Source organism: Malus sylvestris, chromosome 4, assembly GCF_916048215.2.
Source record: "Malus sylvestris chromosome 4, drMalSylv7.2, whole genome shotgun sequence".
Lineage (NCBI taxonomy): Eukaryota > Viridiplantae > Streptophyta > Magnoliopsida > Rosales > Rosaceae > Malus > Malus sylvestris.
In genome coordinates this window covers 7,149,102-7,166,111 of record NC_062263.1, presented here as the reverse complement: position 1 = coordinate 7,166,111, position 17,010 = coordinate 7,149,102, and the positions used below count along the sequence as shown (strand labels likewise).

The 17,010-nt window shown below is 38.8% G+C and overlaps 3 protein-coding genes across 6 annotated transcripts; all 3 read right to left on the bottom strand.

Annotated features, from left to right (window-relative positions):
• Positions 1–150: 150 nt before the first annotated feature.
• Positions 151–1,447, bottom strand: LOC126619175 (cyclin-dependent kinase F-4-like). The gene has a single exon (XM_050287463.1). It carries the CDS (start codon positions 1,228–1,230, stop codon positions 292–294), a length of 939 nt encoding a protein of 312 aa, XP_050143420.1. The 5' UTR covers positions 1,231–1,447; the 3' UTR covers positions 151–291.
• Positions 1,448–7,735: 6,288 nt separating this feature from the next.
• Positions 7,736–15,452, bottom strand: LOC126619174 (cullin-1-like). Of its 4 annotated transcripts, none has more exons than XM_050287462.1 (3): positions 15,156–15,452; positions 13,976–14,440; positions 7,736–8,514 (listed from the first exon to the last, which is right to left on the bottom strand). In XM_050287462.1, exons 2-3 carry the CDS (start codon positions 14,408–14,410, stop codon positions 7,990–7,992), a joined length of 960 nt encoding a protein of 319 aa, XP_050143419.1. In that variant the 5' UTR covers positions 14,411–14,440; positions 15,156–15,452; the 3' UTR covers positions 7,736–7,989. The 4 variants fall into 4 exon arrangements, with proteins under 4 accessions (XP_050143419.1, XP_050143417.1, XP_050143418.1 ...); XM_050287460.1 differs by having other exon boundaries at positions 7,736–8,039; positions 13,501–14,440; positions 15,156–15,451; XM_050287461.1 differs by having other exon boundaries at positions 7,736–8,274; positions 13,736–14,440; positions 15,156–15,451.
• Positions 10,148–11,712, bottom strand: LOC126619177 (cyclin-dependent kinase F-4-like). Its single transcript, XM_050287464.1, has one exon. It carries the CDS (start codon positions 11,294–11,296, stop codon positions 10,358–10,360), a length of 939 nt encoding a protein of 312 aa, XP_050143421.1. The 5' UTR covers positions 11,297–11,712; the 3' UTR covers positions 10,148–10,357.
• Positions 15,453–17,010: the final 1,558 nt, after the last annotated feature.

Genomic DNA, 17,010 nt, shown 5'->3' with positions numbered 1-17,010 from the left:
ATTTGTTCATTTACTTACTAAGCGTCGATGTCTGATTATGTTTCGAACACTGAAATATGAACCAAACAAAACAATGTGACTCAATTGAAATGAAATTTGTAGCTATATATCGCGGATTAATGAGAGCTTACTAAAATTGTATCATACATACATACATTACGTGTAGTTGGCCTGCTGCCACTCAACGTTGAGCATTCAAATAAACTACACTCGTTAAAATAAAATTTGTATCTAGTTTTTGAAAGCTAATGAATCAAATGCAGTTAACTACCCACATTATTCGTGTCAAATCTAGGCGAAAATAAGAGAATTTGATGCAGGCAGGATATTGCTTTGTCTCAAAGGGATGGCTCGTGGAATCTTGTGGTTGCCAACGAAGAAAGGATGCCGTAGTGCCTCAGCAGCAGTAGGCCTCGCGGAAGGGTCCCAAGAACAAAGGGAAGAAATCAGCTGGATGGCAGATCTGCTTGCAGAAGGAATCATCGCAGATAGACCAACCCCGCCAATTGTTGGAAACTGATAGTTCAAGTTTTGGGCAAGAAGCTGTCCCTCTGGCCATGACTCCCAAGTGGGACTGCCTATAACACTGCAAATCTTGAACATCTGATCATCAGCACTTTCACCGGGAAATAGAGGCCGGAATGAAAACATCTCCGCTATGATGGCACCCATTGCCCACATATCGACCTTAGGACCATACAAGCCTGACCGAAGCAACACCTCAGGAGCACGATACGGACGAGTAGTGACGTAGTCTGTATAGGGAGGAGGTGAATCAATCTCCTTAGCCGAACCCAAATCTGCAATCTTGACCACACGCCCACCATCCTTAACCAACACATTAGCGGGCTTCAAATCACGGTGGAAATAGCCGTTTCTGTGCATATAAGCCAGGCCCTGAAACATCTGAAAGCAGATGCTTCTAACTTCTTCCTCGGTGAATTTGGTTCGCCTTTTCATCATAAGATCAAGCAGACTGCTCTGCATATACTCAAAGACAAGGAATGCAGAATCGTTTTCGAAGATGACATCCTTCAACTGGACAATGTTGGGGTGCCTGAGCTTGGAAAGGGACTGAACTTCCGGTAGGTTTAGGCACTGCTCAAAGGAACTGAATGTCTCCCTCAGATACTTGACTGCAACGACTTCACCCGTCGGTTGGTGCTGCGCCTCAAATACCGTTCCGAAAGAACCACCGCCTAGTTGCTTAGTAATCCAAAACTTGTCCATGATCGGGTTGTAACTCGTAAGGAACCGAACCAACCCTCCAACAGTTAATGTGGGGCTAAACTAAACCCGTCAACGCCAAGGAACTAGTTGCGATCTCTGAGGAAAACCTAGAACGTATGAACAAGTGAACACTGATTAGGGTTCCTGAGAACAGAAGACTTGAAAGTTGAGAGCTTTTGGAATAACGAGAGAGAGAGAGAAGCAAGTTGGTAATTGTGGTTTGAGATTCGGGAAATTATGGAAAGTGTGGAAATTAGGGTTCCAATTTATAGCTTCTTTCATTCCATTATCTCCCGATTGAACAAGGAAACGCGGCAAGCAAGCAACTCACTCGGTTTAATTGGATTGCAACTCACGTGGCTTAATTGTATTGGTAGTTCCATTCGTGTAACGCAAGCAACCTCACTCTCCCAGTTGCTAGTTGCTAGTTGCTACTTAACTCCACTGCGATAGGGAAAGGGCTTTTTCGTAAATTGGTTTGACTTTGGGCACAAGGATAGGATTTTCCAACGGTCAGGATTTTCTAAAACTCCTTTTCACATGGATCAATAGCTGTCAACGGTCCAGATATTATAAAACATTAAAAAATTAAAAGGGTGTGGGAGAAGTAATTTGAGATATGTAAGTATAATCTCCCAAAAACAAAACCAACCCCCTCACAACAACAAAGCTTTATCTTTCATATTTTAATTTTTTTTTTGAACAAACGATATTATCTATACAAAGAGGGAGGGGGTGAGTTTAGCCTCATAACGAGTTAGCAACAATTTGGTTCCAATTCACCTTTGACGAGACTTGAACTTGAGACCTCTTACTTTTTTTTTATTTATTTATTTTTTATTATCTACATTAAAGGAGAGGGGTAGGCTTAGCCTCACAATGGGCTAGCAATACCACTAAACCGTAGGTTATTGACCTCTCACTTACAAATAAAGAGGAATACTACTAGACCGGAATACTAAGTGACCTAATTCTTCTAATTAATTACGCAACTTTAGGCTTATTTAGAGCATCAACTAAGTGGGGGTGTCAAAGTGCTCTAACCGAAGGGTTATGTCGTCAAAGTGCTCTAACCGAAGGGTTACATCCAGGGCCGGCCTTGAGAATTTGGGGGCCCTAGGCAAGCCTTCGAAGTGGGGCTCTAAAATTCTATGATCTTTGGTTCTTTGTATATTGATTTGTATAAAAAAGAATTCGCTAAATACATAAAAAAATTTATTTTCATATCAAATATCATTAAAAATTAATATCAAAAGAAGATAAATGTACAAACATTATTTAAACATTACACGATTCATGTTTTTAGACACAAATGTACTAAATGTTTACAATCAAGAGTCTAAGATTGAGAGTGAAGAACAATAAAACTTGATTGACGAGTATAATAAATTCAACACCAATTGTTTCTCTTGTGTTTTTTTTTCTTCTAAAATCAACATCACACTAACGAATTGAAGATTAAAATAATCCATTGAATAAAAAGTTATTGAAAAGAAAAATATAAATTCAAAATTTTTATTACCTTAAAGTACAATCTTTAAGACCATATGATAGTTGATTTAAACATTCAATAGAAATGGAGAGAATGAGAAGTTGGTTTAAACATTCAATAGAAACGGAGAGAATGAGAAGTTGAAAGAAAAAAAAAGATCACAAAGAGACTTGAGTTTTATAACTTTATATGCATTTAGACAAATGGATTGAGAGTTGGACAGATGGATTGGGATGGATTGGGAGTTGGACAGATGGATTGGCAATAAATTTGAAAATCAAGAAAAATCTAGTGACTGAAAGGCAGCATCATGTTTCGAAGTCAACACTCCAAAGAAAAATGAAGCCAACATTTCCACTGCACTAACAAATGAATTATGATATTTCTTACTTTTTTTTTTGTATTTATATGTTAATTACAGGATATAAAACTTTTTTGGGGCCCTTCCAAAGTGGGAGCCTTAGGTGGGCGCCTACTTGGGCTACCCTCAGGGCCGCCCCTGATTACGTCTGACTAGGATTTGAAGGCAAGAAGCAGGATGCCCTTCAGCAACTAACTGATGTGTCAAATCCCGTTTCATCAATTTTTTAATATGCAGGTCTCATAAGGTTAGATGCTCATTTGCCTTGAAGACAATATGTCTACTAGTTCGCAGATCGCGTTTTGCTGCAGTGGCAAAAAACAAGTGTATATACACTCTAATGCAGATTTCATTTTCACCGATCATCTTTCCTTTAACAACTAACAATTTAACCCACTAACGCTATCGCTTATCAAACAATTTTTTTTTTTACTCGTTCACCTTTAATAGTCAAGTTCAAATCTTTTGTGGTCGATTTTCATGTGTCCTATCTAATTAATCGACACATGTTCTCTTACTAAACCCTCATATAATAGGGTTAAGTAAAATACGATCAAATAGAATATATAGAGAATATTTTTAATAGAATATATAGAGAATATTTTTAAGAATGATTTTGTATAAAATCAATAAAATATTACAATATCAAGCGCATGTCAACAATATTTATTTAATTATAAACATGTCAATCATGTATTATGATACTCAAATGCCATTTAAAATAATAAAAAATTTCAAAATCTGCCACTTATGACACACCCCGACCCAGAATGTCCACTAGGACCCCGAATCGAGCCGTACTGGCCGACACCTGGAAGGTGACGAAGCCATAAAGTGTGATAATGTATAAAATGTGAATAAATTAAAATCTAAAAGTGCCTAAGTATACAAGTGTGCGTTGAGCGGGTTTGGGCCCATTTCGTGCATGATACAAAGCATAAGTAAAGTACAATAAGTAAGATAATGATTATACCATCATAAGAAGCCACCTACACTAGGAAGTGGCACGAATCCTCGTGATACGGAACTCTGATGCTAGAACCTGGAGGGGTACAAAAACAGAAAATGTGAGTGAGTGAAACAAAACTCTTCAAACCAATTTCAACTACCAAAGATAGTAGCCCCTTGCCGCAATACTTGCTTAATTTCCCAGAAAATAACAGGCGTGACTATAAATCAAGACCATAACCAAAATGCTAGTCTTACGGTTATGCTATGTCAATTATCTTAATAGGAATGAGTAACTTAGGTGAATTAAACCAATAGGAAATGGCATGTTAGTCGGATCCACCCATCATGTACGGTTGAATCAATATTTCATCCCATATATGCTAGCATCTCATCACATATCTCATCATAAATAGATACTAGCATCTCATCATATATCACCACATTTATGCTAGCATTTCATCACATATCTCATCATAAATATATACTAGCATTTCATCACATATCTCATCATAAATATATGCTAGCATCTCATCATATATCACCACATTTATGCTAGCATTTCATCACATATCTCATCATAAATATATGCTAGCATTTCATCACATATCTATCTCATCATAAATATATGCTAGCATTTCATCACATATCTATCTCATCATAAATATATGCTAGCATCTCATCATATATCACCACATATATGCTAGCATTTCATCATATATCTCATCATAAATATATACTAGCATCTCATCATATATCACCACATATATGCTAGCATTTCATCACATATCTCATCATAAATATATGCTAGCATCTCATCATATATCACCACATTTATGCTAGCATTTCATCACATATCTCATCATAAATATATGCTAGCATTTCATCACATATCTCATCATATATCACCACATTTATGCTAGCATTTCATCACATATCTCATCATATATCTCTTCAATCATGGCTAGCATATAAGTCGGAGTCATCTTTAGTGACTTGTACGACATATTCATATCTCATCACATATCTCATCAATCATGGCTAGCATATAAGTCAGAGTCACTTTTAGTGACCTGTACGACATATTCATATCTCATCAATCGTTGCTAGCATATAAGTCGAAGTATCTCATCAATCGTTGCTAGCATATAAGTTGGAGTCACCTTTAGTGACATGTACGACATATTCATATCTCATCAATCCTACCACATTATATACTCACTTGAACTTACCTTAGCTTCCGCATTGGTGTGCAACATTGTGCAAGGTTATACTAAATCACATACTAAAATGTAGACTAATTATGGCATGGCATTTATAAAACATAAAACCACAATTTCTCGTTTCCTCGTACGTTGATTTATAACCAACATTTATTCACCCAAAACATAGGGTTAAATATCACGTTTTTCACCAGATTCCTTCACATTGCTCATTTTCCCAAACAAAGCTTTTGTCTCGATTATTTAATCTCACTTATTGTATGGCTGCATCTAACGTCTCGTTAGACTATCTACGTACCCTAAACAGGGATCAAGCCATTCGTAGTTCACATTAGTACTTCAAAGTATTGACAGTAATTATATGAAATATTCAATTTATAAACATTTAAGGAGATGTCAATCTTATATATATAGATATATACTATAGAAGAGAAAAGACCTACTAACCTTAGGTCCGCACTACAACTCTCTTGCACGAATATCGAGACATTATGAACTATCGTCGCCTGTGGCCAAGTATCAAATCATGTCTTAGAGTTCTTACCAATAGAATACATAATTTACATAAAAAAAAATATCCTCAAGGACCTTCAAGAATAATTTGAGACCCATTGACCAAGAGTCAATCGTCGATCTAAGATCGATGGTTGGGTCCACAACTCTGTATAACTCAATCCAGAAGATCCGCACGTTAGATTTCCAATCCGAAACTTCCAAAGATCCACATTATGCTTCTAGAATAACATACTAAAATTTCATTACGATCCAACGGTCGGATCTCCGCCAATTGCCCAAAACTAAGTGGCAGTTAACATTTATTTTATAAACTTACAAATCCAATTCGGGAAGATCCGTACTTCGGATTCCCTATCTGTAAGTTTCTATGGTTCTCAAATATTAGGTAATATAATGTATTAAATTTTGGTGACGATCCAACGGTCGGATCGTTGATTACTATCATAATCAAGTGGTGGACCTTAGTGGAACTTTGCCGGATTCTACAGATTTTGCAGATTTCCTGGGCGATCTTTGGAACTCCATATCTCACTTGTTTTTCAACCAAATTCAACCCATAATATACCAAATCGAAGCTAGAGAAATTTCGAACAAAATTATACCAGCTTGGAGTCCAAATGGTGGCCGGAGGTGGTCGGAAAATGGTCTGAAAGACGATTGTCTGCGGGAAAACTAGTAACTGGCCGGAATTTCTGGGCAACCTTTCAATGTCGATAACTTTGTCAATACTCAACGAAAACAGGTGATTCAAAACGGAAATCATAGTTCGCGATGAGACGAAGAGATTGGTACCTTACATGATGGCTAACTCACCGTAGTTTAGCCGGAAAACGCCCCGAAAGTGGCTGAGGTCACCGGAAACTTGGCAACCTTAAAATCGTTATAGCTATCTCATTTCTCCACCAAATTAAATGATCCAAACATGAGAATTCATCTACAAAACATGAGGAATCGATTTATACCTGATACTAAGGCCAATTGGCTCGAGAAACACCTCAAATCACCACGAACCGTACGAAACCCTTGAATTTGAGTGTGCTCCATTCGACGTCGAACGAACTCCGACGCCCCAAAACTTGTTTGGGCTTTATTCCAGACCTCATGAGGATGCTATAGGTGGTGGTAATTGGTGAAAATCATTTCAATAATAGGAGAATCGACAGTAAAGGTTTCCCGCACCCACTGGTGCAGTTTTCATACCTTCATGGTTAAATTTCTACAATTTTGGGTTGTAATGGGTAGAGGGAAGGTCGTGGAACATTTTCCAGGGGGTTAGATAATGTGGTTTGCCGGAAAAATCGACGAAAAACCACCGGAGAAGATGAAAAGGACCGGGTCGGGTCGAAAAATGGAACCGGGTCGACGAATCCCCCGCTCCTCTCTTCTCTCCTTTTTTCCTCCTTTCCTTTGTTTTTGATTGGGTCATCCTAACTCTCTCCTCTCCCTATTAGTCACACACTTCCTCTCATTTTTTCTTTTATCTTCTTTCCTTTACATCTCCACCATCCATTCCTCATTTCCTTTAATTTGGGCCACCCACGTGGCATTCCAGATTTTCCCCTCAACAAAATATGAAATTAATTAATTTACTAAAATATCTTTAACTTTAAATATTAATAACTCTTTCGTTATAGCTCCAAATCACATCCTGTTTGCCCCCACACGTCCGTAGCGACTAGTAACACGAGAATACGCCAAGAAAATGAGTCTCACATGACACGACGCGGTACTTAACACATGACGCGGTAGTCAACACAAGTCAACATTTTGCCTTGAAGGGCATCTTCATGACTCAACTATTAAAATTATAAAATCATCATTTTTAGGGACAGGCTGTTACAACTTAGGTCAATACCGATCAGACACTGTAACGCAACTTCTATTTCTTGATTCTGTTTTTTAACATTTGGATTCAAACGCTGCATTGAAACTACAATTTGATGCTTGAACACAAGTACGCAAAGCTAAGACATAACGGCAGCGATTTTATCAACCACGTTTTCCATTGTTTTCCAAACATCCATTTTAATGCCACAGTGACAACAATTACAAAACATACTTGGCACCAAGGTAGTTAGTTATATGACATATCAGAGGGTGGGTCAAAGGATCTCAAAACAAGCAGCGCACAGTTTGCAGCATATCCGACAGTAAAACCCCTAATAACCAAACATTTTTTACCATTTTTCTACAGGTCAATTGTTGCAGTACGACTCCTTTCAATCCTCAATCATTGCTACATCTTCTGCCTGTCGAACAAAGGGCGAACCTTCAGCAAAGACTCGCTGTTCCAATGCCAAATTAGCAATAAATTTCCTAGAAAGCTCCTCCAGATTTTCATCCGTGAGCAAAGTACATCCAGATACAGAATGCTTCTTCTGAATCAATTGACTTCCATGAACCACAACCAAGCAATGTTTCACTGTCTCTATTAGCTTCTTCTGACTGCTCGGAAGCAGGTAACAAGAAACTCTATCCCTCTCCCTTCTCAAGCATTCCTCTGCCTTCAACATGTAATTCGTGTACGAGTACTCCAAAATCCAACTTGATGCTTTATGCAAATAGTACTTGCGAGTATCAATGAGCATGTATTCTTCGAAGTCCTTTTCATACGCATCCAATTCTCCCATTTCAATTTCAACATATATATTTATCACATTCTTCAGTAGTGCTCTGTCAATTTTCTCTCCCTCGCGTTCTTTATGCATAAGTTCAAGTACATAATATCTCACATTAGCATTTACCTTCAGATAAACCAAATTACGGAAGCAGTTAAGTACAACTTCATTCGGCCCAGGAAGTGATGTTTGATTACGAGTGATGCCATGGTCATAAAAAAACAAAAGAAGTGTGAGAGCCACCTAAACATAACTTTATAATTTACCCAATTTTTGACGTACTCCTGCAACATAAACTCATCATGCTTCTCCATTAGGGGCGGCAGCACTGTTGAAGAAATGTATTCCTCAATTGTCTCTTGATACTTTTCATAGAGCTGTTGAGAATAATTATAAGGAGGTTGTTGAATAGACATATTATAGATAGTTGTGTAAAGGCTCATATATTCTTCTGAGGTGAACTGAGGTTCTGATGATCCTTGTATAATCCTGTTCATCTTTGCGATCCCCTGCTGTACGTGGTCCCATCCTTGATCCCACTCGATAACTTAGTAACCCATTGTCTTCTTGGATGCCTCCGCCTGCCCATTGCTTTGGGGATATCTAAGAGTAGATATATGCTGCTTGATGCCATATTTCTAGAAGAACTTCGCCAAGTCTTTGCCCACGAATTACAGGCCATTGTCAGTGATGATAGATTATGGTTGAAGCACTCTATGTCTAATTGAGTAGTGGTGGTCATGAGCTCAGCTTCTACCCACTTGGTGAAGTAGTTGGTAGCCACAATCATTATGCTTTTGCCCCTAGTATCAGGCAGCTTGGGCCCTACTAGGTTGATTTCCCACGGCATAACTGGCCATGGGCTTGTCTGCGGGTGGAGCTCGCTGGCAAGTAGTAAGGGTACAGGCTTGAAGCGTTGATTTCTGTTGTACTTTTGAACAATTCCTTAGCGTCTTAATGCACGGTAGGCCAGTAGTAGCCGGCGTTGAAGACCTTATGTGCTAAGGATCGGCCTCCTTATTGGTTTTCGCAAACTCCTTTGTGGATCGAGCTCAAAACTTTTAAGTCATCAGGAGGCACTTTGCAACGAATGATGTGGGCCTGAAAAGGACCTTCAGACGAGAATGTCGTTCCACATATAGTAGCGTGTCACCTTTATTTGTAGCTTCCTAGCTTTTAATCTTTCTACAATAAGTGTCCTATTGACTAGGTAGTAGATGATAGGATCTTGCCAACTTGGGATTGTACTAACTTGTAACCCCTCAGCTGTTGGTTCTTCTTCTATACTCGGCTTTCCCAAATACTCGATCGGGATGGAGCATCTGAATTGGTAGTCCAAAGTAGAGTTGAAGGCTATCATGGTGTTTGCATGAGCGTTATTTACCTATGGCACCTATGTGAGGGTGTAAGTCTGAAACGCCTCAAGTTGCTTTCGTACCTTCTCGAGGTATAATGTCATCCTTAGATGCTTTGCTGCATACTCCCCAGTAGTCTGGCTAGTGATGAGCTGAGAATCGGAATGGATTGCGAGCCTCTTGACTGCCAGATCTTGTGCCATTCAGAGTCCTGTTAATAAGGCATTATACTCTACTTCGTTGTTGGATGCCTTGAGTTGTAAATTAAAGCCTTGCGTTATGTTATCTGAGTTTCCTTTTTCCTCGCAAATTAGCCTGCAAGTAATTTGTTCATTTACTTACTAAGTGTCGATGTCTGATTATGTTTCGAACACTGAAATATGAACCAAACAAAACAATGTGACTCAGTTGAAATGAAATTTGTAGGTATATATCGCAGATTAATGAGAGCTTACTAAACTGTATCATACATACATACATTACATGTAGTTGGCCTGCTGCCACTCTACGTTGAGCATTCAAATAAACTACACTCGTTAAAATAAAATTTGTATCTAGTTTTTGAAAGCTAATGAATCAAATGCAGTTAACTACCCACATTATTCGTGTCAAATCTAGGCGAAAATAAGAGAGTTTGATGCAGGCAGGATATTGCTTTGTCTCAAAGGGATGGCTCGTGGAATCTTGTAGTTGCCAACGAAGAAAGGATGCCGTAGTGCCTCAGCAGCAGTAGGCCTCGCGGAAGGGTCCCAAGAACAAAGGGAAGAAATCAGCTGGATGGCAGATCTGCTTGCAGAAGGAATCATCGCAGATAGACCAACCCCGCCAATTTTTGGAAACTGATAGTTCAAGTTTTGGGCAAGAAGCTGTCCCTCTGGCCATGACTCCCAAGTGGGACTGCCTATAACACTGCAAATCTTGAACATCTGATCATCAGCACTTTCACCGGGAAATAGAGGCCAGAATGAAAACAGCTCCGCTATGATGGCGCCCATTGCCCACATATCGACCTTAGGACCATACATGCCTGACCGAAGAAACACCTCAGGAGCACGATACGGACGAGTAGTTACGTAGTCTGTATAGGGAGGAGGTGAATCAATCTCCTTAGCCGAACCCAAATCTGCAATCTTGACCACACGCGCACCATCCTTAACCAACACATTAGCGGGCTTCAAATCACGGTGGAAATAGCCGTTTCTGTGCATATAAGCCAGGCCCTGAAACATCTGAAAGCAGATGCTTCTAACTTCTTCGTCGGTGAATTTGGTTCGCCTTTTCATCATAAGATCAAGCAGACTGCTCTGCATATACTCAAAGACAAGGAATGCAGAATCGTTTTCGAAGATGACATCCTTCAACTGGACAATGTTGGGGTGCCTGAGCTTGGAAAGGGACTGAACTTCCGGTAGGCTTAGGCACTGCTCAAAGGAACTGAATGTCTCCCTCAGATACTTGACTGCAACGACTTCACCCGTCGGTCGGTGCTGCGCCTCAACTACCGTTCCGAAAGAACCACCGCCTAGTTGCTTAGTAATCCAAAACTTGTCCATGATCCGGTCGTAACTCGTAAGGAACCGAACCAACCCTCCAACAGTTAATGTGGGGCTAAACTAAACCCCTCAACGCCAAGGAACTAGTTGCGATCTCTGAGGAAAACCCTAGAACGTATGAACAATTGAACACTGATTAGGGTTCCAGATCTCTGAGAACAGAAGACTTGAAAGTTGAGAGCTTTTGAAATAACGAGAGAGAGAGAAGCAAGTTGGCAATTGCGGTTTTGAGATTCGGGAAATTATGGAAAGTGTGGAAATTAGGGTTCCAATTTATAGCTTCATTCATTCATTCCACTATCTCCCGACTGAAAAAGGAAAGGGCTTTGTAATTGGATTGCAACTCAGTTGGTTAATTGGATTTGTAATTGAATTCGTGCAACGCAAGCAATCCCACTCTCCCAGTTGCTACTTGTTACTTCACAGAGTCGACTTCCCAACCGCTCTAGGAAGGAAAGGGCGTTTTCGTCAATTGGCTTTACCTTGGGCACAAGGTTAGGATTTCCAACGGTCAGGATTTTGTAAAACGCGTTTTCACTTGGGTCAATAGCTGTCAACGGTCCAGATATTAAACGCGGTTGTGTGAAGCTATGAAGTGAAAAAGGAAAAAAATCCGAGAGATTATATTCACATATCATAAATTACTTCTCCCATACCATTTTAATTTTTTAATATTTTCTACACACCACTAACACTTGATAGAAAAATATTAAAAAATTAAAAAGGGGTGGGAGAAGTAATTTGGGGTGTGTGAGTATAATCTCTCAAAAACAAAACCAACCCCCTCATAACAACGAAGATTTATCTCACATATTTTAATTTTTTTTAACAAACGATATTATCTATACTAAGAGGAAGGGGGTGAGTTTAGCCCACAACGAGTTAGCAACAATTTGGTTCAAATTTGCTTTTGAAGAGACTTGAACTTGAAACCTCTTACTTTTTTTTTTTTTGACTATCTACACTAAATGAGAGAGATGTAGGCTTAGCCTCATAATGGGTTAGCAATACCACTAAACCGTAGGCTATTGACTTCTCACTTACAAATGAAGATGAATACTACTAAACTGAAATACTAAGTGACCTAATTCTTCTAATTAATTACGCAACTTTAGGCTTATTTAGAGCATCAACTAAGTGGGGGTGTCAAAGTGCTCTAACCGAAGGGTTACGTCGTCAAAGTGCTGTAACCGAAGGGTTACGTCTGACTAGGATTTGAAGGTAAGAAGCAGGATGCCCATCAGCAAGTAACTGGGGTGTCAAATCCCGTTTCATCAATTTTTTTAATATGCAGGTCTCATAAGGTTAGATGCTCATTTGCCTTGAAGACAATTTGTCTACTAATTCACAGATTGCGTTTCGCTGCAGTGGCAGAAAACAAGTGTATATACACTCCAATGCAGATTCTATTTTCACCGATCATCTTTTCTTTAACAACTAACAATTTAACTCACTAACGCTATCACTTGTCAAATATTTTTTTTTTACTCGTTCACCTTTAATAGTCAAGTTCAAATCTTCTATGGTCGATTTTCATGTGTCCTATCTAATTAATCGTCACATGTTCTTTTACTAAACCTTCATATAATAGGGTTATGTTTAATACGATCAAATAGAATATATAGAGAATATTTTTAAGAATGATTTTGTATAAAATCAATAAAATATTACAATATCAACAGCATATCAACAATATTTATTTAATTATAAACATGTCAATCATGTATTATGATACTCAAATGCCGTTTAAAATAATAAAAACTTTCAAAATCTGCCACTTAGGTCAATACCGATTAGACACTGTAATGCAACTTCTATTTCTTGATTCTGTTTTTTAACATTTGAATTCAAACGCTACATTGAAACTACAATTTGATGCTTGAACACAAGTACGCCAAGCTAAGACATAACGGCAGCGATTTTATCAACCACGTTTTCCATTGTTTTCCAAACATCCATTTTAATGCCACAGTGACAACAATTACAAAACATACTTGGCACCAAGGTAGTTAGTTATATGACATATCAGAGGGTGGGTCAAAGGATCTCAAAACAAGCAGCGCACAGTTTGCAGCATATCCGAAAGTAAAACCCCTAATAACCAAACATTTTTTACCATTTTTCTACAGGTCAATTGTTGCAGTGCGACTCCCCTCAATCCTCAATCATTGCTACATCTTCTGCGTGTCGAACAAAGGGCGAACCTTCAGCAGAGACTCGCTGTTCCAATGCCAAATTAGCAATAAATTTCCTAGAAAGCTCATCCAGATTTTCATCCGTGAGCAAAGTACATCCAGATACAGAATGCTTCTTCTGAATCAATTGACTTCCATGAACCACCACCAAGCAATGTTTCACTGTCTCCATTAGCTTCTTCTGACTGCTCGGAAGCAGGTAACAAGAAACTCTATCCCTCTCCCTTCTCAAGCATTCCTCTACCTTCAACATGTAATCCATGTACGAGTACTCCAAAATCCAACTTGACGCTTTATGCAAATAGTACTTGCGAGTATCAATGAGCATGTATTCTTCGAAGTCCTTTTCATACGCATCCAATTCTCCCATTTCAATTTCAACATATATATTTATCACATTCTTCAGTAGTGCTCTGTCAATTTTCTCTCCCTCGCGTTCTTTATGCATAAGTCCAAGTACATAATATCTCACATTAGCATTTACCTTTGGATAAACCAAATTACGGAAGCAGTTAAGTACAACTTCATTCGGCCCAGGAAGTGATGTCTGATTCCGAGTGATGCCACGGTCATAAAAAAAACAAAAGAAGTGTGAGAGCCACCTAAACATAACTTTATAATTTACCCAATTTTTGACGTACTCCTGCAACATAAACTCATCATGCTTCTCCATTAGGGGCGGCAGCACTGTTGAAGAAATGTATTCCTCAATTGTCTCCTGATACTTTTCATAGAGCTGCCGAGAATAATTATGAGGAGGTTGTTGAATAGACATGTTATAGATAGTTGTGTAAAGGCTCATATATTCTTCTGAGGTGAACTGAGGTTCTGATGATCCTTGTATAATCCTGTTCATCTTTGCGATCCCCTGCTGTACGTGGTCCCATCCTTGATCCCACTCGATAACTTGGTAACCCATTGTTGATGCCAGAAATTTAAAATCCTCCAACTATTAAATAAAACACCCACGATATTTTCTATCAAGCTAGATACCTTGAGTGATTAAACGTTTACAATTTGGAAGTTGTATCAGATTCTTCTCCTTTCATCAAATTCATAACCACCACAAGCTAACATGTTAAACTAATCAACTCTGAATCCATATTAACATTCCTTTTTCCCGTAACATTGATGATGCGAGGGACACATTAAAATAAAATAAAGCAAGAAGAGCACCAAGCCAGGGGAAGCATAATGAGCATAAAATAAAAACAGCATATATACAACAGAACCCAACTGAAAGCTCTCCTCGATTTCCATTTTCGACATATACAGAATGTAACGGGCTATGATGTTGACTTTACGAGGAAAGACTCAGAAGGGTATTGCACTAAACTCAGTGCCAGTAGCAATGACTGAAAAATATGATGCACATTTGGAAAGATTTTTTTTTTAATTTTTTTTTTATACAGAAATCGGCATCTGTATCCCTGCTGATTCTCAACTATACTCCTCATTACACTTTAACCACGAGGTTTTCGAGTTTTTCATTCTTCATATTATGCATTGATCCTTTTATGAAAAAAAAAAATATGTGTATGCCTAGCAATTGGATAATCCTATGCTTATTCCTAAATAATTAAAAGCGGAAAATAACTGAAAATTAAAAAAAGTAAATGAACAGAAATTATGAACAAGCAGCACAAAAGGAAGAAGAAATTTACCCTTAACTTGTTCGCTGGTGAAAATTCTGGTTTGCTTTTCTGCTTTCGGCTGCAATCTACTTTGGTCCTTGTGAATTTGGGAACAATCTTTTCTCCGATCAAAGTAATTTGAAAGAAATAATTGGAAAGCAAGTGACGAGAGATCTGCGAAGAGGATCCCAATGCAGCAAAAGGAGAGTAGTTTTCCACAAGCTCATTTGATAGCAAGCAGATTGTCAGAAGCCATGAGAGGTAGAGCTAAGAGCTAGAGGAGAGAAAACCCCAAACCCCATTTGTATATACTACAGAGAAATAAGGATTTCAATGTGGTTCGAGTAGTTTTCATTGTTACCTTCAAGTCCTCGGAGTTTTCTGTTTGTTTCAGTTAAGTCCCTATTGTTTGTATGTGTTTGTATTGGGGCCGGCTTTCACGAATGATTACTTAGTTTTAACAATACCTGGTAACGTTTAGTAGCGTTGGTTTGTAATTAAGCAGAAAATTTGAATGACGGATAACTTAAAGTAGTGAATGATTCATTATCACCTCATGCTCTAGTCAAATTAAGAATGTCACAAACCTTCAAGTTAGTAAAATAAACGTCATTGTTAGCATTATCAACTTAATCTAATGTCATACACGATGCTATGCTTGATAGTATCGTGCATGACATTAGGCACCCTGCCCAATGACTCCTATCAGTTTCATTTAAGTTCACCAAAAGAAAGTGCAACCAAGTTGTGCATGCTATAGCTTTCTTTCGGACTTAGATCCTCTTCGGATCAGTCCCGTGGGGATCATCCTGACGAATTTATCTCATCCGTTGATGCATATCCAACAGTTGGATTAGTTGCATGTCTCTCTCTCCCTTCCCCTTCCTCTCTTCGCCCTCAACTCCTCTCTCCCTCACTTGGATGCACCCACCACCACCCCTGCATCTTTTCGGTCTTCTTCAGCCCAATTAAATTCCTTGTTTACTTTTGTAATTCTTATTTTTGAGTCTTGCCGTTTTTTCTTTGATATTTTCTTAGCTCCTTCAAATTGGGACTTTATCCAATAGGAAGAGGAATTTGCAGCTGAGGATGTTGGGGTGGGAGAGAGCCGGAAAGGGTTGCTGGGTTGTGTAAGATGTGGGATTACAGTGGCGATGGGTGCTTCCAAGTGAGGAAGAAAGAGGAGTTGAGGCCGAGAAAAACTAAACTGAGGTCGAGAAGAATTTTTCTTGGCAGCTCGGCTTGCCTATGTATATATATATTGATCCAAGGCCGAAGCTTATCAAATATCCTGAATCTTGGATTTGACAACCTAACTTCCACTATAAAACCTTATGGCCGACTCTTATATATATATATATATGTAGCCCTTATGGCTGACTCTTATATATATATATAGCCCTCCAATCCCCCACTTTGGTAAAAAGAAAGTGGGAAAACCACTTTATTGACAAAGTCTGCAACCATCAGTCCCCTTGTCCCTTTCATCCACATGCATTCTATTTATTAGCATTTGATGGGTACCATCTGTGAGAAAGCTACCGCAGCGACTTGATGACCAAAGCTATGATCAAAGAAGTAATAATCTTGGGAGCTCGGCCTTTCAGGTCGAGAAAATTCATTTGGGCCGAGGTCGAGGAAAGTTATGACCGAGTACATGAACTGCTGACTTGGTAATCAGGAATAGTCAAAAAATTTGGGAGGCCGAGTAATGACTGAGGAGTTTAACCTTATCCGTTGCACTTAGCTGTTTCTAGACAAATCGCTTAAGCAGGAACTCCCACATTTTTGGCCCTCCTAATGCCTTGGGTGATGCAGACCACCAAATTCGATTTACACCAACTTCAACCAAAGCTCATATATGCCAGATTTTCATTTGTATGGC

Bases quoted from the DNA above. Each gene is read 5' to 3' on its own strand.
- LOC126619175 (XM_050287463.1), bottom strand. From the start codon at position 1,230: ATGGACAAGTTTTGGATTACTAAGCAACTAGGCGGTGGTTCTTTCGGA.
- LOC126619177 (XM_050287464.1), bottom strand. From the start codon at position 11,296: ATGGACAAGTTTTGGATTACTAAGCAACTAGGCGGTGGTTCTTTCGGA.
- LOC126619174 (XM_050287462.1), bottom strand. From the start codon at position 14,410: ATGGGTTACCAAGTTATCGAGTGGGATCAAGGATGGGACCACGTACAG. The intron at 8,515-13,975 runs GTAAATGCTAAT...GTTTATCTGAAG, and splicing joins GTAATTTGGTTTATCCAAAG to GTAAATGCTAATGTGAGATA.